This window comes from Diospyros lotus, chromosome 6 (genome assembly GCF_014633365.1).
Source record: "Diospyros lotus cultivar Yz01 chromosome 6, ASM1463336v1, whole genome shotgun sequence".
Classification (NCBI taxonomy): Eukaryota; Viridiplantae; Streptophyta; class Magnoliopsida; order Ericales; family Ebenaceae; genus Diospyros; species Diospyros lotus.
Window position 1 is genome coordinate 1,080,992 of NC_068343.1, and position 26,738 is coordinate 1,107,729.

A 26,738-nucleotide genomic window follows, 5' to 3' on the forward strand; every position below is an offset into this window, starting at 1 on the left:
ATCCAAGAGCAGGTGATGCATTCTATGCTCTTTTATGTATTTTAATAACTACGGACAAAAACTTCTTAGACAAATTTAGCTCATCACTAGAAGAAAACCCAGAACTAGACATCCTTGATAGCAGTAAACCACTTCAAAAATGCCATTAAGCCACTGAAAAAGCAAACAGTTATCTAATTCCTCTCAGCTTCTGAAGTGCAAAGAAAAGAATCACACACACCTCAAAACAATCGATGCTCAGTTAGGAAAGAAACAATGCATTCAAAGAGCTGCATGCCTAAGGAGAAGAATGGCATCGAGTGCTCGAGCAAGACTGCTAATGGTTAACATTTCGAAAGAATGAACATAACAATGGCCAATATCATCATTCACAGAAAGCAGTCTGCAGTGCCTGCATCCCAAGTGTAACTTGGGCAAGAATACAACCACCAATGCCCGTGAACTTTCTACTGTCTAGTTCTACTGACTTTAGCTTGAACTAACAAAATACATAGACTTCTTGTGGCGTGGGACAAGTAAAGAAAGAGGCTACAGAACCTGATGAAATATATGGACTTTGCAGCACAAGCAGCAGTCTCCGCCCACCATCTTTGGTATGTTGATGAGACCCTTTGAGTACCATTTTCATCCTCGCCAAGCAGTTCCTGCTTCATGATGTCGTCCATTTTATCTGAGGCAGAACAGACACCCCATTTCACCAGCAGCGCAGATTTTGTTAGGACCATCCACGACATCAAAGGTACATCACTTCCACCAGGAATCAGTCCAACTTTCACAACCCTTTGCTTCTCTCTTACGATGCAAAATCCACGAACTTCTGTCGATGTACCAGAAGATAACCCCTGCCGCTAGAGTCAAACAGCCATTCCACTAGAAGACAGGTATAATTGATATATACCCCAAAAATTATATTTCCATCTTCCCCAATTCCGAGAGACCAGGTGTAATTCAACTTTAAATTCTGGAACTCTTTTTTGCTTTTCTTTCCTGAAACCCCAGAGCAGTAAAATAGTACAAATCAAAGCAGAATTCCACAAACTATATTGACGAAGCAGCATTCACTTGCTCAAGTGGCAGCTCAATTATTTTGTTGATAATGTTTTATCTATCTCCACAAGGCAGTCTAGATATTGCAGGAAGCCACAGCTTCAACAAAGCATCTATCTGGCTTCCATTCTCAGTATTAAAAACCCGGGCAGCCAGTCACGCAGTTCGTCTCCAAAACCTCCTGTCAAAGCATGTAAACAACACCAATTTCTTCTAGCCATTAAGGCAAAAGTGGCACCTTGCTTGCTGCTGGCAGATAGTGCATTTAGAAGAGCGAATACCCACCTCTTCCTCCCTTTTTTGACTGTTCAGAAGTTGCTTCACACAATCCAAACAAAGCAAATCAAGGCAGAACGTCTCTTCATAATCACAGCCATCAATGCAGCGCCCACAGTGGACACACCGAGCAATGCAGAATATGCAAGCCCTGCACAACTGAGGGGATTGACGCTTTCCTTGGCAACTCTCTGCTGGGCAATCATAGACTTGTCTGAGCTTTTGGCATCTTGGGCATGCCTCAACATCAATGGCACGATCATCATCACAAGTGAGATACGCCTGCCCTCCATGATAGAACCGTGGTTTGTGGCCACTGAGCTGCCTATGATTATCTGCGCCTAGCAAAAGCTTTAATTCTTCAAACTGCTTGTCCGTTATACCATAGAGCCCACTGATCCTAAGTTGCTTTACTCCAAACTTGCCTGATAACTTCAAGGACTTTAGATTACCCAAAATACCTCCAACACTGAGCCTCAGACATCCTGGAACACTTAGCTGCATGGTATGAAATCAAATTTAGAAAGTAGCTTTAAGAAGATACTAAATATAATAGTTGGTTTACAAATAAAATGAACTTCAAAGAATTTATATGACAAGTGCCATAGAGAAGCAGCCCTTAAAGAGCAGGAGTTAACTTCAAGGAACGATTCCAAATAGAAAAAGAAAAAACAGCAGTATTTAACAAACATGATTATGAGATAATGCTTCCTTTTACCAGAACTTCAGAAGGTGGAGGCAACGGATATTCACACAGAGGTTATGTTAAGGTCTCATCATAGTTGGAGCATGAAATTGTATCAAGTAGAGCTTCAATAGAAAATCATACATCCAATAAGGAAACAAAGTTAATTTTGATTAAAATGCAAACCTTTCTCAGACCGGGATTGCTGTCAAGTACACGCGTCAATCCAGCATCAGTGATCTGGGGGCACTTCACTAGGCTCAAGCATTGAAGCGTGCCCTGAGCCCTACTAGCTAATTGGAATAGAGAATCATCAGTGATCTTGTCACTTAACGGCTGGCTTATGTGAATACTCCTCCACAAAAGAGGATCATTTTGAACTGCATCGCGCAGAGATTTGCAAACCATTTCAACAGAAAGAAGGTCCCTCATGCCTAGATAACCAAGAGCAAAGAATAAAGCATCATTGGGAGCACCCCCATCACTACTACTCAAATGGTTCTCACTAGAACCTTGAAGTTCATTAGCAGAATTACTAGAGAGAGAATATTTCTCATAGGTATTACCCAATAACTCCTCAATCTCAACCTCAACCTTACCATCCAATAGAAGGCCATCATCATAGAATCCAGCCCACATTTCTTCATCCAACCCAAATGATTCTTCTTGATTTTCCGAATAATCGACCTCCTCGTGGAAATTGAAATCGCCATTCCAGAGCAAATTTATTCCAGTAAACAATCCATCCTCCCCTGTCTCCACCTCAACTCGATCAGCACCAAATCCAAGCGAATTGAACCCAAAATCGCTCTCAAAATCCTCAAACCAACCCTTAATTGCAGTAAAAGTAGCGCTGAGATCCATACCGAAGGGATCAGAAGGCAATAAAGCAATAATATCATCCGGCGCCTTTTCAGTTTCATCACTCAAGCCATCCTTGGAATTGTCAAATTGCCAATTCAAATTCATGTAATTTCCAGAACTATTGGAATTCTTGTCTGGGTATTCCTCTACCAGGTACCCATTACCAAGCTTGATCGCCGAAAACAAACCCTCCTCCAACGGAAGAGTCGAAAAGACAGAGTTATGCGAAAGATTCGACGGCATTCTTCGTCCACCCACCTGGCCAGAACCAAGAAACAAACAAACCCTATGACCAACAACGCATTATGCCCCCCAAATTAAGAACAAGAAAGAAAGAAAAGCCCAAATCTTGGATTCCAAACTAAAACAAGGCATGCAGAAAATTTGAGAGGAAAGAAAAACGAAAAAAACAAAAAACTAGGGTTCAGAGAAATCAAGGAAATCACCGAGTTCTGTATACGCCCAAATAATACCGTGGATTAAATCATGTACAAAACGGAAACAGAATAGCTCAAGGAGAACAGACCTGAAGAGAGAATCAATCGATTCAAACACCGCAATAGACGCAGCCGCACGCGCAGAGAGACAGTGGTAATCGGGGGGCAGAGTTATAAGTAAAACAGGATCCAAAATCCGATTTGGAGTGGGAAAAGGATAATGGAGATAAAGAACCTAATCCCAAGAAGAGAACGAAAAGGAGAAGCAAGGGAAAGGATTGACTAATTTGCACATACACAGAGATAGAGATAGAGATTGTGTAGGCAGGGAAGGACGGATTGATAGAATAGAAATACAAGAGTATTGTCTTGTATTCGTGTGAATGTAGAGGAAGACGAAGAAGCAGTAGAAGAAGATGTCAAAGAGCCCCCACCCCCCCAAAATTTAGAGGACGCGAAGGAGCCCCACAGAGACAGAGGGGCGATATGCAGACGCGTGTGGCGACGAGTCGACGAGGAAGAAGGAGAAGAAGGGGTGGCGCCAGAGACTACCCCTTCGCCGGTAAGCAATTTTCTATTATTGTGCTTCTTCGAAAGTAAGGCCTCTCTCCATTCCATCTTAACCCCCCCATCCCAAAGCACATAAACCAATTAATTATTTCTTCTAATTTATATGCAATTTTCTAACCCCCAGCAAAAATAAAATTTTAAATTTCACCTCTAAACTTCTGATTTTTTATCAGTTTAGTCCTTTATTTTCTTTAAATTCTTCTTGAATTTTTTAAATGATTTAATTCATAGATACATTTGAATCCAAAAACTTGGGTTTCGGGAGTGATAAAAAAAAAAAAATTCGGGTCAAAATGACCTATTTTTTAAAATTTTAACGGTAAAATTGAGTAAAAGATGTTTAGAGACTAAGCGGATTAAATTTATAAAATTAACGAAATTAATTTGGTCATTTTTTAAAAAAGTATTAAAGTGTTTAAATCAAATTTATATTTTATATATATATATATATTTCTGAAAATAATAAACACACTGTTTTAGCATTTTGAAACTCTGTTAATAAATGATTTTTTTTAATATTTTAATGTTTTTTATTTAAAAGATAAAGGTTAATTATATTAATAATATTTAAACTTATCATTTTTAAATAACAACTAATTTGTGAATAATTTTATCACTACATTCAATTTTAATTTATTTAAAATTTTACCTAAAATATAAAAATAAATGCAACCGTCCAGTTGAGAGAGGTTTTTCAAAAAAACATCATTTCCAAAAGAGGAAACTGTCCCTGAGGAAACTCTCTTTAGTGTCAATCCTCTTGAAAAGATCATTTTAAAAAAAATAATAATAAAGAAGAATTTTCTCAAATATAACTTTGTCTCACGTTGTCCCGCACAACATAACTTACTTGAAATGGGTGTTCTTTTCTCCGATGGACCATTCCCTTTGAAAGGGTTTCTCCCGTCAAATTTTATTAATATGTTGAGTTTTTTCTAAGATAAATAATTTTTAATTATTATATTTAATTAATAATAAATATTAATTAATTAACTTTTATTTAATTTATTTACATACAAATAACACAAACACCTATTGATAATGATAACATTCTTTAAGCTCATTAAAAGTTGGGCAAATCACTTACCAATTGAAACCATTCTCCATCGGTTTGTACTCATTAAATGGTCAGTTCTCATCTGAAGTTTAAAAAAAAAAAATTATAGAAGTGAAAATTAGAGATAAATTAATTTAAGTGATATACAAGTGTTCAAAGAGTGCCACTGAAGTGTTCAAATAGGATTTTTGACACTCACTTGCAATATAAGACATTAATGAAAAAAAGTAAGTATTGCTAGGGATGAGTATTCCAAAGTGATGGAATTGCTCAAATTGAATAGACGAATTATTTTTCAAAAATTGAATTAAACTGAATCAATCAAACAATTACTTGAATTAAAAATAATAAAAACAAAAAAATGCGAGCAAAGAGGAATGAACTGTTGTGATAAATGTTATCTGACGCAAGGCAAGCATACAGGTGACCGAGGGAAGACGAGCCATGCCCCCCTTTGATTTTGCCAACGTCAAGCAAACCTTATATTATTCTTGTGTTATTCGACACGAGTAACATAATAATCCACTATAAGCAAATAGAAGTAATTAAGACTGAGTAAAATTTTGATTAAATCGAAATAACCAAATCAAATTGATCAATTTTGATAAATATATATACATATAATTTTTTATATTTCAATCGATTCGATTATTTCAATTTTTTTTTAATAAAGAGGCTAAATCAAACTAAAATGACCAAAAAACTCACATTTAAAAATCAAAATTAACCAATCTACAAATTGAACTGAAGTGAACCGAATCACTAATTTTGATTGATTCAGTTCAGTTATTTCAGTTTAATTAAAATTTTACTCACCCCTAATAATCACGACAACATTTTCAATTAATAAAATACTAAAATAAAATTAAACCCAAAAATGAAGATTAAAAACAGGGAAAATTATATTTAAGGGCTATTATTATGAAATTGAACCGAGTTGCAGGCAATTTATGTCACCATCCAAACAGCACCTAATGGGGAGGACTGAGGAGGCCGCCGATGTTGTAATTAAATAATAAAATAATGGTCATTTTCTGGAAATGATAATTAAGCATTATTATTATTATTATTATTATTATTATTCATCTCATTAGGGGTGAGAGGTAGGGAGAGGGTGGGAGGGTTCACCAATCATATGTACAAGGAAAGGGTACAAAGCGAATTTTAAAACTAAAAGTTAAAAAGCACAAATAGTTAAAAGCTGTGACATTGATGTCTTATCTACTAAAGTATCATTTCATATTTACAATTCACCTCCTCCCCCTCCTCTAATGTCTAAACCATCTATATATATATATATATATATATACAAAAATATTATGCTACCTGTATCGGGTCACACAAAAATATTATGTTACTTATATCAGGTCACGTAATATTTGTTTGATGTTGGCAAAATGATAGGGGCGTGGACCCCATCTTCTTACATACTCATGTCGAACAAACTCAATATGGGTAGAAGAACAAATCTGTATATATATATACATACTCACACATCAATACTTAATAAAATAAAAAGAAAATTATTGAGAATCAGACAGGTTGACAGATAAGTTTATAGAATGAAGGCTAAAAGAGTAAAATGTTATTGCCCATATTATATTATACTTTTTTCAATATAATACGGGAAGGGCATTTTAGTATTTTAGCCCTCATTCTATAAGCTTGTTTGGCCCTGTAGAAGAACTATAAAATAAATAACTTTTGCATTCAAAAATCATTTTGCAAAAAGAGAAGCATTATTCATAAAGATACTAATTCTAATGAATTTCAAAATATCAAAATAAATATTATCCATAAAAACTATAATTATAGTGGATCTTAAAATATTAAAATAAACTTATATGAAGTAATTCCTGTTATAGGGGATTTGAAAAATATTCGCGTTCCTCTATAAATAGATAAGTCTTCGTTGCAAAAAAAAAACATATTTCACATATTGGGTTCAATGCGATATTCAAGCATGACTTAAATATTAAAGTATTTGTACCAGAATTTTCATATGATTTATGATTCTTCTCTTTATTATAGAGTCAAAGCGAGTTAATAATGATGTCTCTAGTTAATAAATTTATTGTTATTTTCAGCCAACAATAAGTACCTTTTTAAACTGAATAGACTGATCATATGTTAAAAATCGATCTGAACTAATAGAATAAATTCTCAAACCAAACAAACTGAAAAATAAAAATAAAAACTAAACTAACCAAAAAAAATTAAAATAACAAAGTGTAAAAACGATATCATTTTTTACATTTCAATCAATTCTTTTATTTTAATATTTTTCAATACAAAGAGCGAACCGAACTAAACTAAAAAATCAAAATTGTTAAATTTAAAAACAAAACCGAACACTGACTTATTTCGGTTTAACGAAAATATTACTCACTCCTATGAAAGAATTTATGAGTTCAAATTTTATTCACGTGCCAAAAACAAAAAAAATAATCTATAGGTTATAGATAATTAGTGATAATGATCATCATAAGGACAATTTATTTATTACTAATTAGTCTTGTAAGAATGAATTTGACGGGAAGTGTTAGGATATTAAATAGAGCAATTGGGCCGTCAAGCTCTCTTTAACGAATGCTTAATAATAATAATAATAATATATTATTAATTGTCATTATCAATTTATAATGCCACACCCTTATGAAATGTCCAAGTTAACCCGCAAACAGCTGCTTTGCTTCTGCAATTAGGTTTGTGACATATATTCATGATTGACCCTACTCCTTTCTCTAATCCAATTTAATTATGCTTAAAGATTAATATTATGCCTTCCTAATCATATTTTTTTTGTTATATTTATGACCTAAAATTTAAATTTAACTGTAATTAGAAATTTAAATTTGACTATAATTTAGATATATTTATAATTAAATATTTATCTTTGTGACTTATCTACTTGATCATAAGTTTATAGAAGTTAATTTTATATATATTGATAAGTGATAGATTTATAAATAAATATCTAATATTTTAAAATTATAACCGTTATATTATTATTATAATAATAATATCATGTTTTATTTTTTTTATTTGTTTACATCAATTTTTTATGTTGGATTGAATATTTTATAGTTTAATCCTAAATTCTTATATATTCATTGCCTTTTGCCGATTAGGTGATGTGAAATGGAGGTTGACAGATAGGTAAGAGGGGAAGGTACGCTCAAGCAACGTTAGAAAAATAATGATATATAATTAACAAATTTTAAATCTATGATTATTATAATAATTTGGTGTCTATAAATGAGGGGTCACAATTCAATGATTTAACTGATCACACTCTCGATAATTTATTTGAAAGATATATTCAAATTATTATGATCGTGTATCTCATGTGTGTGTTTCACAGCTTAATAACTAAAATCTCATTATATAATATGATCTGTTATTTGAAATTGTGAGTTTAAACTTATTTTATCTAGTAAATTATCCTCTTATTATTGAATTGTGGGTGTGGGTTGTTGAATCGGAACCTACTAATATTTTGCACGTCGTTATTTTACTCGTTTAATTTCTATTTTTGAAAAAAATATAAAAAAATAAACATAAAAAAATATTATAATCACAAGAAAAAATATTATTATGTCTCCCTAATAATATTAGATAACTCATCGAGTTTAAATTTGGTATAAGTTGAGTCTCTTAATCAAAAAATCAATCCAATTATGGGTGGAAGACATGAAAATGTATAGAAAATTTCATCTTATTAGAGTTTTCGCTTATAAATAAGTATATATTGCTCAATTGTTGTTTATTGATGGATAATCCACCAGATGATACCTACTTGATTGTTGAATTTATACCTCTAAAATATGTACCGTAACTCCAAACCTATAATCTCTAAAATGTGGATAACCTATTTATCCGAAGTCATAAAAGTTGGGATTCCCTTTCAATTTTGATCGTGCAAAGAATTATGTCATTTGAGAAGAATGTAGTTTTTTCATAAAAAATTATAAACTACGTAAATTTATCTTATTATTGTGGAATATGGAGCATAGATATTAAAATCAAACTAGATTTTTTTATTTTTTTTTTACATTTTCTATTACATGTATAATTCCAAGTTTACGAGCGATTGGATTCTAAAATTTTTATATATATATAAAAAAAAAAAGATCATTAAAATTGGAGGAAGAGAAAGAGTGAGGAAAAGGAAAGGAATGTGTGGAAGGGGAGGTAGAAAACATGGTTTTGGTAAGGACATTGGGTGCAAGGTGTTCCTTGCCTAATCAACCATACCATTATTTGTCACAATTGCACATATTCCTTGTTGAATGGAATAGTATTCTTCCAATGCACAAGGATAGCTTGACATTATCAATTTCTTTTGTAATTGACAGGCCATCTATCCATCTATCTATTTATATTATTAGATCTAATTTTAGTTTTATAAAATACCCTTTAATTAATAAAATTTAAACTTGTAATCTCTAAATTGTAATTAATTTTTAAATAATTTTATCAATATATCAAACAATTTTGTCAAACGTTGCTTAATGAATTTTTATTTTACATGTGAATCACATGCTAAATCTTGTGCTAAGTATAAAATAGAGCAAAAATGCATCGTCGAGGCAAGTGAATAATGTATTTTAGTAAACTAATCTCTAGAAGGCTTAATACATACTGGTTCTTCTCAATAATTAAAAAATATGGCGTTTAGTCTGTGTTGTGTAAAACATTCATATTAATTATTAAAAATTATTATTTTAAATTCTTATCGTAATAGAACGTATCAACATGCTCATTTTTTACAATTTTGGTTTATCTCTGCTAGAATAATGATTTAAAATAATTATTTTAATATTTGAGATATAAAATTTTGATGTTCTTATATATTAGAGATCAAGCACTATATTTTTTAATTGTTAAAAAAAATATAATAAACTAGTCAGGCTATTCGAATACTATCAATTAGTCAACCATACTGCGTGACACTTACAGAAACAAACACGTTCATACACTTTTTAATTTTCAGTCATGATAAAAATTTAAGTCAACAACTTTTAATAGTTAAAATATTAATTTTAATATTTTATACATAAAAAATTAAATATTATATTTTTTAATTATTGACCCAACCCACCTCTCTTGAATTATTTAAAATAATCACCTGTTACAATGTGGCATCTCAACCAATCAATCTAATGCTGACAGAGATACCATCGTGTTTGATATTTATACAAATATCTAATGACATTTGTGTTAAGACACAGATCAAATAGTTGGACTATGATAAATTAGAATTCACATCAATAAATTATAGATTTGATTTCTTATTCTGCGTAAGGGGATAAAATTTATATTTAAAATTTATCTATTTTATCAAAATTGAAGGCAAGTGGAGTGCGCATGTAACACTTTATAAATAGTAATTATATATTAAAAGAATATATTATATATATAAAAGAACAATGATAGTAGTAGATGGAATTAATAGGTCAAAATTGCGAATTGAATGATTAAAAAGACGATTCCACCCTTACTTTTATAGGCCCAAAAATGATATGAAAAGAAACAAAAAAGAAGAAAAAGAGCAGCAAGGCATTGGGGCAAATAAGTAAATGGTTGGGTGAGGGTCACGTAACCCAGTTGTCAGTGTCAAAGAGAAGGCTAGCGTGTTGTTGAAGGCGGCTACGGGCTCGGTGGCTTCCTCAAGTCAAGAGTCAAGACACCACGTTGCAAGCAGAGGCAGTCCTTCGTTGCTCGCTCTCTCGAGTCTCGTGCGAAGCCGTGAATGCGCGAAGAAGGCGCATCGTTGGCAAGAAGACCGAACAATCTTTATACTTGCCAACAAATTCACTTCCAGTACGGGATCGGATTCGATGCTCTCAGTTTTTAACTTACTTATACTTATCCGCTGCTTGTGAATTAGTAATTGGGATCAGCTGTGCGCTACCTGCTGTGAATTCGGGGGGACATGACGTTGGACCCTCCCTCACATAAAAAAAGTGTTGAAATATACATATAATAATGTTATATTTGTATGTTTAGATTTTTTTTTTATAAAATTACTGATTAATTTTTAAAATTTAAAATTGATAATCTTATAAAAAGTGTCACTGAATTATATAAATTTGATATATAAATAGCATTATTAGATATCAAAATCATATATATTGTCACTTGAACACAATAATGAATTTATAAAGTGAAAATGTTATTATCAAGTCATATGGAATTTGCAAGATGATCAGAGGACGTAGAAAAATTCCTGTAAAAATATTCTAATATTTAAATTAGATATATTGAAAACTTAAAAATCGTATTGAAAATATTTTTTAGAATAAAAAATTATTTGTTTATAAAATAGCATGAAACTTTTTTAAAATCCCCTATAATTAAGATTCATAACAGATAATATCAATTTTGAGATTCTGAAATTCACCAAAATTCACTGAAATTAATATTTTTATCTTAATATTTTTAAACTTTATTAAAATTAAAAACTTTCGTCATTATTGTATATCTTTGTTATACCACTCTCAAAAGAATTTTTAAATATCATAGTTATTTAATTAGCGTGCTATGCTAAGACCCTCTTAAGTGATTAGGAAAAAATTATATCTTTTTAGCACAACAAATTATTTTAAGCTTTTAAACTTTTTTTTTTTTTTTTATCTTTTAATAAACTTTTACCTATTGACATGAACAACTCTGAGGTACCCGATGATACCCTTTCATGTTACATACCTTATTTTTATACGGCACTTTCTATTATTACACGGAATCTCCTGGATAGTAGTCCAGGTTTGTCCCTGCATCGAATATGCCCCGTCGATATGGAGAATTTGTGTGTCATGTTGGAGCTTCATGATATTGAAGGCATTACCGAATAATATGGTAAGACTGTTGCTGAATGGATGCTATCTTAATATTCTGCTGGTACAGAACAGAGATAGGAGGGGAGAGAGAGAGTATGCTCACGAAGCAAGTCAAGTCAACAAGAACAAAAGTTGGGTACCGAGTGTGGAGACTGGAGAGCTCTTTTTTGCCAATTGCAGGGGTTCTTTATGGCCAACATTCGTAAGCAAAGGGAGCATCTCTCAGTACAAGATTTGTGAAGATGGAATTAAAAGCATTTGAAAATGTTGGGGATGTAACGCCGAAAGTGAAAGAGAAGTTCTTTAGTGAGATTCTGGCAACAAAAATTCGGTCTTAAGGAGCAAGTTGAAAGATACACTGGATCCAGAATCCAATCACCATCAGATCTTTGGATCAACATTATTCACAGGCATAGATGAATAAGGGGAAGCTCACCACTCATGGATTCCATATATTGCATCTGCAGCTTTGGAACTTAGTTTTATTTATCACACCGAGTAACCATGCGACATGAGTCGTGCTCTGGACTAATAGTCCATCAAGGTTCCAGCGTCGCGTAGAGCAGTTTATGACGGCATACAACATGGTAGAAATAGTTATAGAAGCACACTGACCAAACCTCAGAATAAGCAGTCTCTAAGACAAGGTGGGAGGGATCCATATGTAACCGTGTGTTTGAACATAACCAGCCCGCTGGAGCAACTCATCTGCTTCCGCCGGGCCTCGGCTGCCTGGCTTGTACTGAATTGGTTCAAATTCTCCATTATCGATTTTATGGAGCAGAGGTGTGAAAATCTCCCAAGCAGCCTGGTAACAGCAGTAATGACAGAAAAACAACTTAGTTTTTCAGAATTGATAATATATGGTGAAATATGTGTCCTGACCAAAAAATGTTCATATACCTTCAGCTCATCTCTTCGAACAAAATGCTGCTGATCTCCCCTTATTCTGTGAATAAAAAGAAAAAACTTATCAATCATGTTTAGCTGGCTTCCACAACTATGGTGTTGTTTCATGCCTTCCAGCTACATTGTTCTATAGATTTCCAACTACTCAAAAAGAAAGCCTACAAGTGCAGCAAATTATAGGAAAACAAGCATAATATGAATATAAAACAGGATGTACAGACATACGTGTCAAGAATTAGACGCTCATAAGCTTCTGGGATTTTAACATCTTGATAACGCTGTCCATATGACAGGTCTAGTTCACTTTGGACAGTTGACATTTCCAGGCCAGGCTGCTTAACCTGCATCAGGGAGTAAATGATGTCATGTTGAAATTTGAGGGTGATTCAAGCATTAAAATAGATTTAAAAAATAAGTTTGGTAGATTGGAAAATCTTTATTAAAACCAAACATGTTCAAATACAACATACTAAATTAAGCAAGATGGTCTTAGGTAAATTTATGGATTAACCAGCAAGAAACTAATTGAGCTTATGTAGATCAATCATCAATTCCCAGGATAATGATTATGTAACTGTAAATTGCTTGTTAATTGTTATAACACTTCACCACATAAAGCTACATTTCATAACTCAAAATACAAAGGCAGATTATTCTTCTGACCACATCATGAAGTTTGTAAGGTCACAAGCCTTCTCCATGTACGGCTGGTGGATGGTCAAGCATGAGCATTCAATACTCTTAAGTCTACAAAGTTTCAACATTATCAGTAAGTGCAAAAAAACAAGCTTCTGTGGACAAATAGAAGCGGGTACAAAATAACCATATCAGGCCAATTACATAATTAAGCCTGACCAACCATAGGGTTATACTGGGACCTGTCTTTGGATCATAAGTTAAGGTTTTGGAAGATATCAAATGGCAATTTGCAAAATGTACGCCAGCAATTAACCAATAGTAGAGTCTCAGAAAACTAAAAACATGAAATGGTTGGTGTAGACTGCCTCAAACATTATGAGTATGAATACAAGACTTGAATCACTAGAAGAAAATATACTTTAGGAATATCTGCATTTGTAAAATCATTAGCACCAACCCAGCAAGAAAAGAAAAAATCATTAGCACCTGACATTAATAGCTAACATACCGTAAGCTTCATATACATGGCTTCTGAAGGTTGTAGGCGTATAACAAATTCATTTCTTCCTTGCTTTTGACCTGAAAAAGGAAATGTGATTTGCAAGATCACAAAATATTCAACCACCGAAATATTGATAACTAATTGGTTTAGCCAGATAATATCAATAAAAAAAAAAGTGCACAAAGGCCTATGGTGTTGAGAAGATGAACAGAAACCGAAAAGGAGGTTATTTGCGACATTTGTGGATCTGATACCATACATTTAAATATGTCGCCTGGAACATCCTTAAATTGAACACGTATGTCTGCCTTCCTTGAATTTAGTGCTTTCCCTGCCTTGAGTATAAAGGGAACACCTGAGAGCATTTCAGTGATTCATAAAGAAGATACTCAGAACACAATGGTGTCTGGAATTGCTATAGGTAAATCGAATGCTTCAGAAATATGAAAGAACAGAAAATAGCAGTCTACTAAATGGACAGAGCAATTTCCTGCTGGTGATTAGAAAGAATTCTTTTGTTCCACCATGAAGAATAGGTCATCCCCAGTCATGAAACTTCCCCACTTTGTAATAGTCAAGGGAGTGTCATGTTTGTGCATAGCCTTACCCTTACTTTGCAAAAAAGGCTATTTTTAAAACTCAAGCTCGTGACTTTCCAATACCAAAGGAGCAACCTTTTCATTCCTACCAAGCTCATCGTCTGTTCTACTATGAAGAAACCTAAAAAGAATAACAAAAACAGAACCAATTGTAGGTATTAATTTTCACCTTCCCATCTTTCATTGTGAATCCGAAGTATCACTGTTGCAAAAGTGGGAGTCTTTGAGTTGTCGGGAACTGTAGGGTCATCTCTATAGCCTTCGTATTGTCCAACAACAACCTCCTCATCTTTAATAGGAAGCACTGATTGAAGGACCTGAATTTTAAACCAACACTGTAAGGATATGCCTTGCATATAAGAAAAGATAAGAATTAGAAACGAGTGTATTCATTAAGATAAGATGTACGAGATGTGCTTAAGATTTTTGGACATATGAGAAGAAGGTTAGTAGATGCACCTGTTGAGTGGATGAAATGAAAGGAGTTTCTAGAAAAATAGGTAAAAGAAAACCAAAGAAAACTTTGTGGAAAACTCTTGCAGAAGATATAATCACAGATAAAGATGGTTAATGATCCAAAATCGATGTAGCTGACCCCACCTAGTAGGATTAGGTCTTGATATTGTTGTTATTATTACCCAAAACATAAGTTGGAAACAGCAACTGTCTCCTTCAGACACAAAAAAGGAAAAAGGAAAAAAAAAATGTGATGCAATTTCTAATATCAGTCCTTCTTTCTGTCTGATTTATATTCCATTTGTTGGAAACAGAAAAAGACAGATCCAGCAAAAGCCATTTCTTATCACTCATGAATTCTTTATGTTAATTAGAGTTTTTCAATCTTGATCGAATAGAAAAGAAGAAAAAAACTGATAATATAGGTTGATGCTTGGTTTGCTTTGAAGTTGTTGAAGAATATATCGGTAAGAAACATAATAATAGTGTCAGTTAAGAATAACTGAATACCTTGACTTTTTCATCCCGGATATGCTCAGGTCTGAGAGAAACAGGCTTCTCCATTGCAACAAGGCATAGAACCTGGAGTTGATAAAATATACATTTGGCATGTGTTAAAGGAACATTGAAAGATGTTTATCTAGCAAAGGAAAAAAAGAAAAAACAATGAGGGAGCAAAAGAGGAGGCACAATTGTGCCATTGCCATTCAACCGACAGTCTGGAATTTTATGCCCTACAGATTACCAAAATACTGGTAACTGAAAGATCTCCAAGTCAGAAGTGAACAATAAGATAAAAAACAGAGAAAATGTGATGTAGCGAGCATCCATTACTGTGTGGATGCACTACAGAGGAGGGCAACATGGAATTACTATCCTCACATGAACCGATGTCTCATTCCATTTTATCAATCAAAGAATCATGAGAAGAAACAAGCAAAAGCAAATGAAAGGAAAAAGCTATCCTGAACATGTATGTAAATGTAGTTTTTTGTTATTCTAACTTCTGAGTTTCTCAATGTAATTTCCAGAATGAAGAGATAACAAAGATTCAAGTATCATAACCTTGTTATTTAGACATTATTACTCTCACATAATGCCGTGGACTCACCTGCAAGAGATGGTTTTGAATAATATCACGGATAATTCTGCACAAAAAAAAGAGAGAAAAAATATAAAGATGTTTAGTACTGACAGGTTAGTGACCATTTCCCAGAAACACGAAGATCAGGCAAGAAGAATAGGCATAAATTCTTCAAGATGCTCTCTCTGAGTGTCAGGTATAACTATATTGATTTCCCCTATATACTGCAATATAATTATTGTTTTAATAGAAAAAACAAAACACTCAACAGATTGTACTTTATTTCCATGTGACAGTTAATAAGCAAATATCCTGACATAAGACATTTTGAATTTTCATTGAGCATACCCATATTCATCAAAATATCCACCACGACCCTCAGTTCCAAAATCCTCCCTAAACACAATCTGCAAGAGAAACAAAAATATATATATATAAAAATAAGGCAACTGAAAAAGGCAAAATGTTTATTTATCAAGGTAAATAAATAAGTTAAAACTAATTAGATTAAATAGGTAACTTCTCACAATATAGCTATTAGAAAATGAGAATTTTGGGAAAAATAGAGTTCCTCGTAACCATCAATCTTAACCCAGGATTATAACCTCTATAACAAACATAATGCAAGCATTGAAGAAACAGAAATCATTTCAACCCAACCCATAAATCCCTTCTCAAGAAGTGTGAAACAGTAACTTCTCCATAATTCAACTGCTAAACACCATCACCAACAAAAAAGAGCTAAAGGCTGGTGGTATGTTCTTTAACAAGAATGACAACATAAATTGGCATTCTCCTGGAGGTATCATAATCATAGAATGAAATTACATGTCAGATAGGTGCAGCTACAACCATTTTCTGTTTAATATTTGAAGTAATAATTTACTTCTGATTCAGGGTAGACAACAAAAAAGTATTAAAAATAAGATTGACAAGAAAAAAAAAGTACTCTTACCTGCACATTATCAATGTTGTCTCGATTCCACAATGGCAGAAAGAAGCGATTTGCAAAACGAAGTACTAGCTGCAAAATGTTATCACATGTTATCAACACAGAAAACAAAAGGTTTGAACAATCCGGAGAGAATATATTAGATGAATTTTTTACCAAGTTTTGCACCAATTCCTTTCCCAAGTAGTGATCAATCCGAAAAATTTGTGATTCTTCAAATAACTGTCCAATTTGTGTACTCAATTGCTCAGATGAGCCCAAATCCTTTCCAAATGGCTTCTCAACAACAATCCGAGTCCATCCACCCAGATCAGCTGAAAAAGATTTCATCACAAATGTCTGATTAGACTAGAATTACATTTCCGTCACAAAGCCACTTGCAGAATGGCAATACTTACATTTATTCATGCAATAATTCTTGATCATTCTGCAGACAGATGGATAAACTGATGGTGGAAGTGCAAAGTAAAAAAGCCTACGGGATGATCCTTCTCTGGTGTTTTTTGAAGATTCATGCTCAAATATTTCCTTGTCCAGTAACTGAAAACCCTCGGGAGAATCATAGGAGCCACTTACATATTTGATCTGCACAAGTAATTTAAGGAAAATATTGCAAGTCATTTCATAGGACAAAGCTGAGAAGAAAAATTTTGAAAATATAAAGAATATGCAACAGGGACACTAACCAATTGCAGAAACTTTGTTACTTCATCTAACTGTTCACTGGAAGCACCCTTGCTGGGGATGAGATACCTGGAATCATTAAAGAAAACATTGACCAATTCCAACCATCAAAATATGCAACATATTGAAAACAATACACTGTTACCCTCCTCTGATTGGGGGGCTAGGGACAAATTAGGTCGGCATAAAGCTGAAAAATAAGTTGTTTAAAGCTTGCCAGAGGAGCAAGGAACAAAAAGGCAGATTATAATACTATGTTTTAAATCATTACAAATTAAGTTTCTTAAAATATTTAACGAACAAGATAGCAGGACATGTTTCTGAAAAGAAGAACAATTAGTAAAAATTGTCAAGTGATAATTCTATTGGTCACGTAGTAACAAGAAAGACATTAAGATGAACACTGCAGGGCAAGGGAAACTAACCCACGTAAGCGGTTTCTCAACTCTTCATCAGAAATCTTGGTCCTTGCATAGCCAAAGATATGAACCTCGTCAGGTATCAGAAAACCCTGCACACGGTCACCCCATTGATGTCAGCAAAATAGCGTGGTTCTATTATAAAACAAAATTTCCATAGATTATATTAGCTCAAACAGAAAGAAATCCTATCAGACCTCACGGTAAAGGTGGAAAAGAGCTGGAAAAGTCTTCTTCTTGGCAAGATCACCAGAAGCGCCAAGTACCACAATTGAAAGACATCCAGTTTCAGGAGCTGTCGTATTTTCTTTTGAGAACGGTTCAGTTCTAAAACTGGATCTTTTCTCAACAGTCCATGCTCCAGTTCCCATTTTCCAGGCTTAAAATGCGGATTTGACCCAAGAAGAATTGTGCAAAATTACAATAAGAGCAACAACTATTCTTTGTGATCTGCAAATGTAGAAGCCAAAGAAATTATTTGCAATTGCATAAGAGAACTAATTCACATCTTTCAGTAGCCACAAATCAATAGAGCATTCAGTAGCCACAGCACAAGATCTATTTATCTAATGGAGTAACTAATATAAGTTTACATGCACATTCAAATATGAAAAAAATAGATGAATTAATCAATTGATCATACTAGCTGACAACGCATGTGCTCACATTCAAATAGATGCATGCATAGATATGGGTTTCTTTGAGGTCCAAATTTCAAGATGCCCATATTGCTCTGCATGCACAAAGATTTCAAGGAAATGAGGACTGCAAATCAAAACTTTGAAGTTGAAGTGAGAAACGAAAAGCAAAAACCAATTAGATGATTCCAGAAGCTAAGCAAACCAAGTAGATTATTCCAAATCACTTTGCATGGGGGATGCTGAAAATCAGAATAGTGAACACCCCCCCCCCCCACCCCCCAAATTATTACAAACCAGATGATCCCGAAATTCTTTGCGTGCACAAAGATCTCAATCAAATGTAAATAGAGAGCTACAGTCACGATATCGACAACCCCAAACGCTAAGCGTCCCAACGGATAATTCCAAATCCAGGTCAAAAGTGAGAACTAGAGGAACAAATCAAGTAGATGATTTCAGAAGCTAAGGAAATCAACTGGATGACTCCAACCGGTAAGGAAATTAACGGATAGTTCCAATTCAAATCGAATGATAATTAGCAGTACAAATCAACTAGAAGATTCCAGAAGCAAAAGAAATCAATTAGATCGTTCCGAATTGCTTGGCAAGCACTAGCAGAAGGATCGCATCGCGAACGAAGTGAAAGCAACGAAATGAAAACCTGACATCGAAAGAGCATCAGAAGCACAAATCGGCTGTTAGAGAACTAAGCAAATCAACAAGCTGATGATTGCATATCACTTCGAATGCAGATCGATCATAGAAGGAGATAAAAGAGCGAGAAACTGAGGATTTGAAAATCCAAGTGAAAACCAAAAGTACAAAAATGAGCTGCTACTAGATCAAACCTGCAAACTGATACAAAATGGATCGGGTGATTGCGATGTGAAGCGAAGATCAGAGCACAGAGAAAGGAATTCAAGAAGAGACGAGAAATCAGGAAGTACCTCGGCTATGAGATCTTCGGGAGACAGCCACCGTTAGTAGACAGCCTTCAGCTTCTCCTCCCCACTCTCTCCTCCCCTTGTCTTCCTTTGAAATTTGCCCTCAAGTCTTACCAACTGACGCTGACAACACGACACGACGAAGCAGCGCGCGTGTACAACACCGCCAAGACCAAAGAAAATGCAAATAAAAATAAATATATTGTTTGGAAGCTTTTCATTGGTGTACTCTTTGTTTTTTATATATGATAATTTAAATTTTTTATTATTTTAATTAAACTCCTAAATTTATATTTTTGAATTTATTTAGTTTATGCACTTTAACGTTATTATTATGAATTTTATACTTTATTTAAAGACAATGTATATTTATTAATATTCAATTATTACCCTTCAAATAATAATGATCGTTAGTTAGACATAGTATATAAAATTATATAATAAACCCATACCGACTTCAAAGGCCCATGTCCATAAATACTATAATTTCATGGCACCACGTGGTGCACGAGAGAAGGGAGCGATCCCAAAGTGGCGCCATGTTACTGGACGGCTACCGTTGGATGATCAACGTTTACAGACACAACATCAACGGTCGGGATACTTAAAACAGATTTGATTTAATTGTGTACGGCCCACCGTCAATAACAAGTCAAGACTAGTGGCATCGTCTTGAAATATTCCTATAATAATAACGCGACTTAATTAATCAGCCATTCAGCCAGCCCCTCGTTGCTGAACTGAATGCATGTGATTACGATCCTGTAAAGAGATTGTCCATTGGAAGCCTGTGATGCAACCAATAATAGTTAGTAGGGGAGTGCTTTCTTAGTTTGGTTTGGTTAATTTTTCTTAAAAATTAAATTTTCTTAGTTTCTTTAATGGTTGATGAGAAATCCACCAACGCCTGAGCCGCACTCATGATGTTTTTCAAGAATTATTCATTTCATGGTAAGTATGTATACTCTATGCAATACGAAATATATGTTGTATAACATGTGTATTATATAATTATGGCTTGATATATATAGAGATCCCTCAACATTTGGTTCTTAAAATATAAAATATTAAAATTTAATATTTAAGTTATTAAAAATTATTATTTAAGTACATACCGTGATTAAAAATGAATAAAATCATTATTTACGTTACATAATATGTCATATAAAAGAATTGTTAAATTAAATTTAATACATAAATATAATATTTAATTTTTAAATAATTAAAAATTTTAACATTTAGTGATTGATATAAAAAAAATAAATTTAATAAAAAAAACCTAAATTTCATAGAAGACTTAAAATTTTCATTGAAAATATTTTTAAAAGACTAAAATTTTATTAATATTTTATTAAAAATTTTGCCATCATCAACTCTATCTCATCAAGGTCGCTAACTCTTTTTTTGCCCCTCTCTCTCTCTCTCTCTCTCTCTCTCTCCATATATATTAATATTTCATCATATATATTTAATATTTTATAAATTAAATTTAAATTTAAATAAAAAAATTATATTAACATATTTTTTAATAATTATATATAATTTATCAATATTTAATAATAAAATTTTTTATCAGTTAAATATTAATTTATAATTATTTTTATTAAAATTAATATTTTATAAATTTTAATTATATTATTTAACAGCATATATATTTTTATCTTTTTATCTTTTTGTTAAATTCTAATAACTTATCAACTTTCTTAAATAAAATACATAATTATATAAATAACAACTTAAAATATATTTATCCAAACACATTATCAATTTTAACCTTATCCAACCTTAAAAAAGTTGCCCAGCCTACCATAAGCATCTCAGGGATTGGTACATATTACAGACAGATTACTGGTAAGAGAAATCAGAAGTTCATAATACACTAAGATTGCCATAAGAAGCTTTTCACCATATATCGGTTCCAGGCGCTTCCAATCAAATACCAAGGTGATCAGCTCTGCATGATTCACATTTAAGTTTAAATAAAAACAAGAAACAAAGACAAACTCCAAAAAGATAAAGAAGGAAATAAGGGAAGCCCCAAAAGCCAGCGCAAATGGGGATGGGGGAATACCAGTTCAACAAGGACGCAAAGATACAAGAAGAAGGGTATAACAGACGAGAGCTCACTTGTTATGGTCATATCACAGTTTCAGCCATTTTGGCTTAGCAGGTTTTTTGCCGGCAGGCTTCTGTTCAGGGACAACGGGGGAGGGACTGGGCATTGTAGTCTCAGGGGCAGCTTCAGCTGGTTCTGGCTGTTCAGGGATGATCTCTAAGCCTTTCAAAGATAGGACGTCCTCTTGGAGGAATGGACCTGTTACAGCAGGATTATTGTCGCCTGGAAAAGGAAAAGAAAACAAGAGCAAAAAAGTAAATATTAGGAATCTGGCATTGCATGCGATTGCCCATGAAGCTAACCAATCTATACATGTGTGACACAAGTCACGAACGCAATTAGTTACTTCTGAAAATTAGTGTGCACTCGGATTCATCTCAAGCCCAATTCTAACTAAAAGCAATCAAAATACTCAAATTGCCAATTTTGATGGACCACAGTATCAACAGATGGGGAAAATACCCAAAATCAGAGGGGGAAAGAAACCAACCCTAGATTACATTATGTAGAGATTCATATTTGTAGACCAATTATGCTCCAGTGTCCTGTTCAGGCATTAAAACCAGACTTGTCTTCTGACAGACATTACAACTGTTAAGTCCAATAGTAGGATCCTTTTCCCCTCCTCTTTTTTGTTTTCTGTTTTTATAGATGATAGGTCCAGTCCGTGTTATTCCATGTCAGGAAATTGTTGTGCTTACTAAACACATAACCATAAACAAGGTGGGCCCATTAGTTTATGCAATCAATCTTATAAATTCAAACAGGTACATGTTAGCCCTTTTTCATTAACAGTTGTAAAATATTTTTAAAGCATCTTTACACTAAGATTTGCAAACCTTGGTAGCAACTGTAAGGTTGCTTCTTTCTATCACAGGTTCAAGTTTTGAAAACAGCCTTTGCAAAAAAACAAAGAGAAGATTGCATACAAAATACAACCCTGCCTGACCCTCGCAAAGCAGGAAGCCTCTGCGACACCCTTTTCACTAAGTTTCTCTTCAAAACCATCTCAGTCCCTAGAGACATGATTAGATAACTATAGGTACATGATGACACTATAACCTGGAAGAGACATTAAATTCCCAGATGCCCTCCATAGAGTAGCTGTGGTAGTTAGCACACTCCCAGTTATGAGAGCACAAGGGTATAAGCAAATCAGACTCAATTATAAACTCTAAGACACAAACACAATAATGGTAGTAATAAGAACTAGTAAATAACCATAACTGAATAATAATATCCTCACATAACACACAGCAGAAACTCAAATTTTCAAATTCAAGCTTCTTTATGGATATTGCTGACCCACCTAGTGGGATTAAGATAAAAAATTATTTGATTGCATGTTTATGTTTTTAAAAAATCAACTGTTTTGATTCTAAAAAAATGGTAATCCAAAAAGGTATTCTCACAATTTTAATTTTGTTTTCATTTTGCTTCTTCTCACCTCCATTGCCCCCCCCCCCCCCCCCATCTCATGACCAGCAAACTCGTCAGCCAACTTTCTCCAATGAACATGCTAGTTCTTCTCTCCTCCTCCTCGGATCCTCCCTCTGTTCCTCTCCTTTTTCTTTTTTTTCTTGCTTTCCTCTTTGTTTCTCTTTTTTTTCCAAAGACTCCTAGACAAACTCTTCCCGATAATGGAAAGGAAACTAAAAACAGAAAATTGAAACCTATGTGAAACACCCCCTTAACAAACAGGCCTAAGTAGTGAAGACAAATTGGGGGCCAGCTTAACTAGAATGTAGGTTATTAGGACACCCAACTAGTGCCTTAGACTATCTTAGCTGCCAAAGTAAGCACCCACCACATGATAATCTTGGAAAACAGAATGCACTAGCCAAGCATTCAGAGATAATTATAGGGACCATGAAAGCTAAAATAAAGAACTCTGTTAACCCCCCCCCCCCCCCCCCCCCCCCAGGGGAGAGGAAGAAAAATAACTGAAAACCAGAGCTGGTCTTCTGACTTTTACAAAGTCAGAGGGATAATTACAGGGGCAATGAAAGTATACCATTATAGTGCAGCAAACTCAGTTATAACAAAAATTTAGACATAGAAACTAACCTTTTGGTTGGTCATAAGAGAAATACACAATTGCACCAGGAATAAAACCAGCAGAGTAAAAATCCTGTGACAAGTCCTTTACTTGCTTCTTTGGAGGGGCAGTATCTAAGAGTCAAATATTTTGACGTGGTTGTGAGATAGCAAAACCAAGAATATTTAAAAAGGATAATTATATCATTTAAATGATGCTTACATATATAGAATGGAAGTTCTGGTTGAGCAATAGCTTTCTTAAGAAGAACAACCAAACTCTGGATTGTCTCCGATGGATGAAATGTGGCTTGTAATGTGTAATTATCAGGGAAACGCACCCTAATCACAGCCTGCATAATGTAAATAAGCAGATAAAATTTCAAGTGGCATAACCAATTGAGCCCTTTTTTATCCAATTAGGTATATTTCAAGTATAAAATGGCAAATACCTTTGTTATCCTGGACCTACGAGCAGCCTCTTCTGCTTCTCGGATTTTTTTTGTCTTCAACAATTTATCTGCTCATAATTCAATTTGATATGTTAGCAAGCATCAATCCTAAAACTATTATATATGCATGTGTAGGTTATCTACATATATCCACAAAACAATTTTATTTACTTATATTTCCTAAGCTCTGACCAGTAAGAGAAAACAACATCATATATTGTCACTTGAACAGTGAAAAACTGCAATCAGATAAATTTTGTCACTGAATGTCTTTATTTTCTTTTCAATATATAAGTAAATTTGAGATAACTACTCCACAATCCTTGTTACCCCAAAATGATTTTCCCTTTCTTCTTTTAGCAACATAAATACAAATATACAATTATATATTTTGAAGTAGTACTAGTAAGATCTATCTTCTTCTTCTTTCTCCTACTGGTCTTTCCTTATATTTCTTGATGGAGAAGTAATGTTCATCTATTTAAAGCAGTTCCACTGGTTCGTTTTAAATCTCATGATAAGTTTCAATTGGACGGTGCACATAAAACATCCCCACTACAGTGGAAAGGATAACCTCTTCTAAATCATTTGTTCTGATGTATGACGGTCATCATATATGCTACCTTCCTTTCTGGTGGCCATAATTCGAAAATAATCCTCCGCTGTGAACTCATAGAAGTCATCTGGCTCCTCTGCCAACAAACACATATCATATATTTTAACAGGACAATCCAGAACCCAGACATTGAATTATTACATTACTTGAAGGTAAACAAGAAGGAAGACTATGCCACAAAAGCCCATGTAAGAATACCACTACTGGACACATCGTTGGGCGTTGCAGGAGCAATCAAGGTTTCAAACACACGGATTTCATGACCAAATTTTTGTTTCGCAGCTTCAAGTTTCATCTGGGATCACCAAGAAAAGTTAATATAACATCAAAGCACCAGCATATGCCAGTAACCAAAAAATATTAAATCGAGATTCAGGCAAACTAGAAGCACTAAACCAATTCAAAAAATGAGGTTTTCAGATCGCACAATGTCAGAGTGACCACAATTGTTTTTTTTTTTTTTTAATTTAAATCAAGAAACCCTCTCCATATGCTACAAATCGGACGAGCCCTAGGCGTTAAATCATAGGCCGCTCGAACTTGTAACTTATCTTATCCATCGACTAGTTCTCGAAAGAGATAAAATTGGAATAATACAAAGCCACAATCCTATCAGCTAACCATCAAAAAGAATACCCCATATACTCTACCTTCACTCAACCGTAGTTCAACGGGCATCCAGCCAAGAAGCATAAAGAAAGCCAATTCGATTTGGCAAGAAAAGGGCACAACCATTAGCCGCCATAAACTACCCATGATCATAATTAACAAGCAGATAAGCGAACCAGTTCTACGAATCTTGGGAAAATGAGAAACCCAATTCGACAAACGATGGCTAACTGCTCAATATAAAGAATCAAGAAACAGTGAAGAAAGAAGAGAGCCGAGAAGACCTTGGCTGATTCCAGGTCCATAGGATCGATCGTGGTGAGCCTTCTCCTCTTCAGAGTCGACGGGGAATCAACTGTCATCCGCGAATCAAAAGCAATTCCAATCTCTCTCTCTCTCTCTCTCTCTCTCTCGATTTATGTCCTCATGGTCTTTCTTCTATGCCTTTAGATTGTTCCCGACTTCCACCGCAGGCCACCTGAATAGTAAACGCAACCCCTGGCGGTAATTAAATATCTTGGGTTAATGGTGAGTATTTCCATTAAAATAATTAAATCGATTAAAATTATTAATTTAATTTAATTTAAATTATAAGTTAATTTAATTTTTAAGTTTAATAATTTTTATTATTTAAATTATATTCGATATTTACATTAAAAAAATCAAAATAACTGAGCCGACTAAAATATTAAAAATAATATCATTTATGCACTTTATTATTTTGATTTTTTAATTTTTTTTAGTTTTCATCAATTTGGTTTTTTCAATTTTTGAATTTTTTCCATTTGATAGTCTATTCAGTCAATTCAATTTATTTTTTGACACATCTTAAATCTATTTAGTTTGAGTTGTCAACAGAATTTAAGTTTTTTTTTAATTAATACAAAAAATTACTATTTTCATCTTTCTTCATCCTTTCGCTCTAGTAAACATTATTTGAACACTCAATTATAATATTTTTTATAACATTTAGTGTGTATATATATTTATGATTTATTTGTATTAATATATTATAAAATATAACACATTAATAAGAGTTCGATCATCACCAAATTCAAACAGTTATTATACTTTTCACTTATTGTTCTCAATTTTGAAGTATTCCTAACAACCTTCTAACTTGAATTTGTCTAAACTTGCATTATTTGCGAAATAAAAGTAAGGCTCAATTCTTAGTAGATTTTTCAATACTCAAATTAGTCATTATGTTTAAAACTAAAATGATTCACCAATGAAGCAATTAATATATAATTAATGAGATATTTGAATCATGAAAAATTACACCTCTACATAGACTACCA

General features: G+C 33.5%; 3 protein-coding genes across 5 annotated transcripts; all 3 read right to left on the minus strand.

Moving 5' to 3' along the window:
* Nucleotides 1-241: 241 nt before the first annotated feature.
* On the minus strand, nt 242-3,927 carry LOC127803447 (F-box protein SKIP14). Its single transcript, XM_052339672.1, has 3 exons — nt 3,399-3,927; nt 2,195-3,130; nt 242-1,821 (listed from the first exon to the last, which is right to left on the minus strand). The coding sequence occupies exons 2-3, from the start codon at nt 3,113-3,115 to the stop codon at nt 1,261-1,263; spliced, it is 1,482 nt and encodes a 493-aa protein (XP_052195632.1). The 5' UTR covers nt 3,116-3,130; nt 3,399-3,927; the 3' UTR covers nt 242-1,260.
* An 8,268-nt stretch (nt 3,928-12,195) lies between these two features.
* Nucleotides 12,196-19,756, minus strand: LOC127804251 (glucose-6-phosphate 1-dehydrogenase, cytoplasmic isoform). Of its 2 annotated transcripts, XM_052341078.1 has the most exons (17): nt 19,611-19,706; nt 18,689-18,755; nt 18,220-18,472; nt 18,029-18,114; nt 17,606-17,672; nt 17,318-17,504; nt 17,076-17,233; nt 16,923-16,991; nt 16,316-16,374; nt 15,995-16,031; nt 15,394-15,465; nt 14,597-14,744; nt 14,088-14,183; nt 13,835-13,905; nt 12,913-13,028; nt 12,682-12,727; nt 12,196-12,586 (listed from the first exon to the last, which is right to left on the minus strand). In XM_052341078.1, the coding sequence occupies exons 3-17, from the start codon at nt 18,391-18,393 to the stop codon at nt 12,416-12,418; spliced, it is 1,557 nt and encodes a 518-aa protein (XP_052197038.1). In that variant the 5' UTR covers nt 18,394-18,472; nt 18,689-18,755; nt 19,611-19,706; the 3' UTR covers nt 12,196-12,415. The 2 variants fall into 2 exon arrangements, with proteins under 2 accessions (XP_052197038.1, XP_052197039.1); XM_052341079.1 differs by lacking the exon at nt 18,689-18,755 and having other exon boundaries at nt 19,611-19,756.
* A 1,572-nt stretch (nt 19,757-21,328) lies between these two features.
* On the minus strand, nt 21,329-25,911 carry LOC127805028 (plant UBX domain-containing protein 1). Of its 2 annotated transcripts, none has more exons than XM_052342192.1 (8): nt 25,722-25,911; nt 25,027-25,123; nt 24,836-24,904; nt 24,213-24,280; nt 23,984-24,113; nt 23,791-23,895; nt 21,735-21,921; nt 21,329-21,561 (listed from the first exon to the last, which is right to left on the minus strand). In XM_052342192.1, the coding sequence occupies exons 1-7, from the start codon at nt 25,797-25,799 to the stop codon at nt 21,749-21,751; spliced, it is 720 nt and encodes a 239-aa protein (XP_052198152.1). In that variant the 5' UTR covers nt 25,800-25,911; the 3' UTR covers nt 21,329-21,561; nt 21,735-21,748. The 2 variants fall into 2 exon arrangements, with proteins under 2 accessions (XP_052198152.1, XP_052198151.1); XM_052342191.1 differs by having other exon boundaries at nt 21,735-21,945; nt 25,722-25,909.
* Nucleotides 25,912-26,738: the final 827 nt, after the last annotated feature.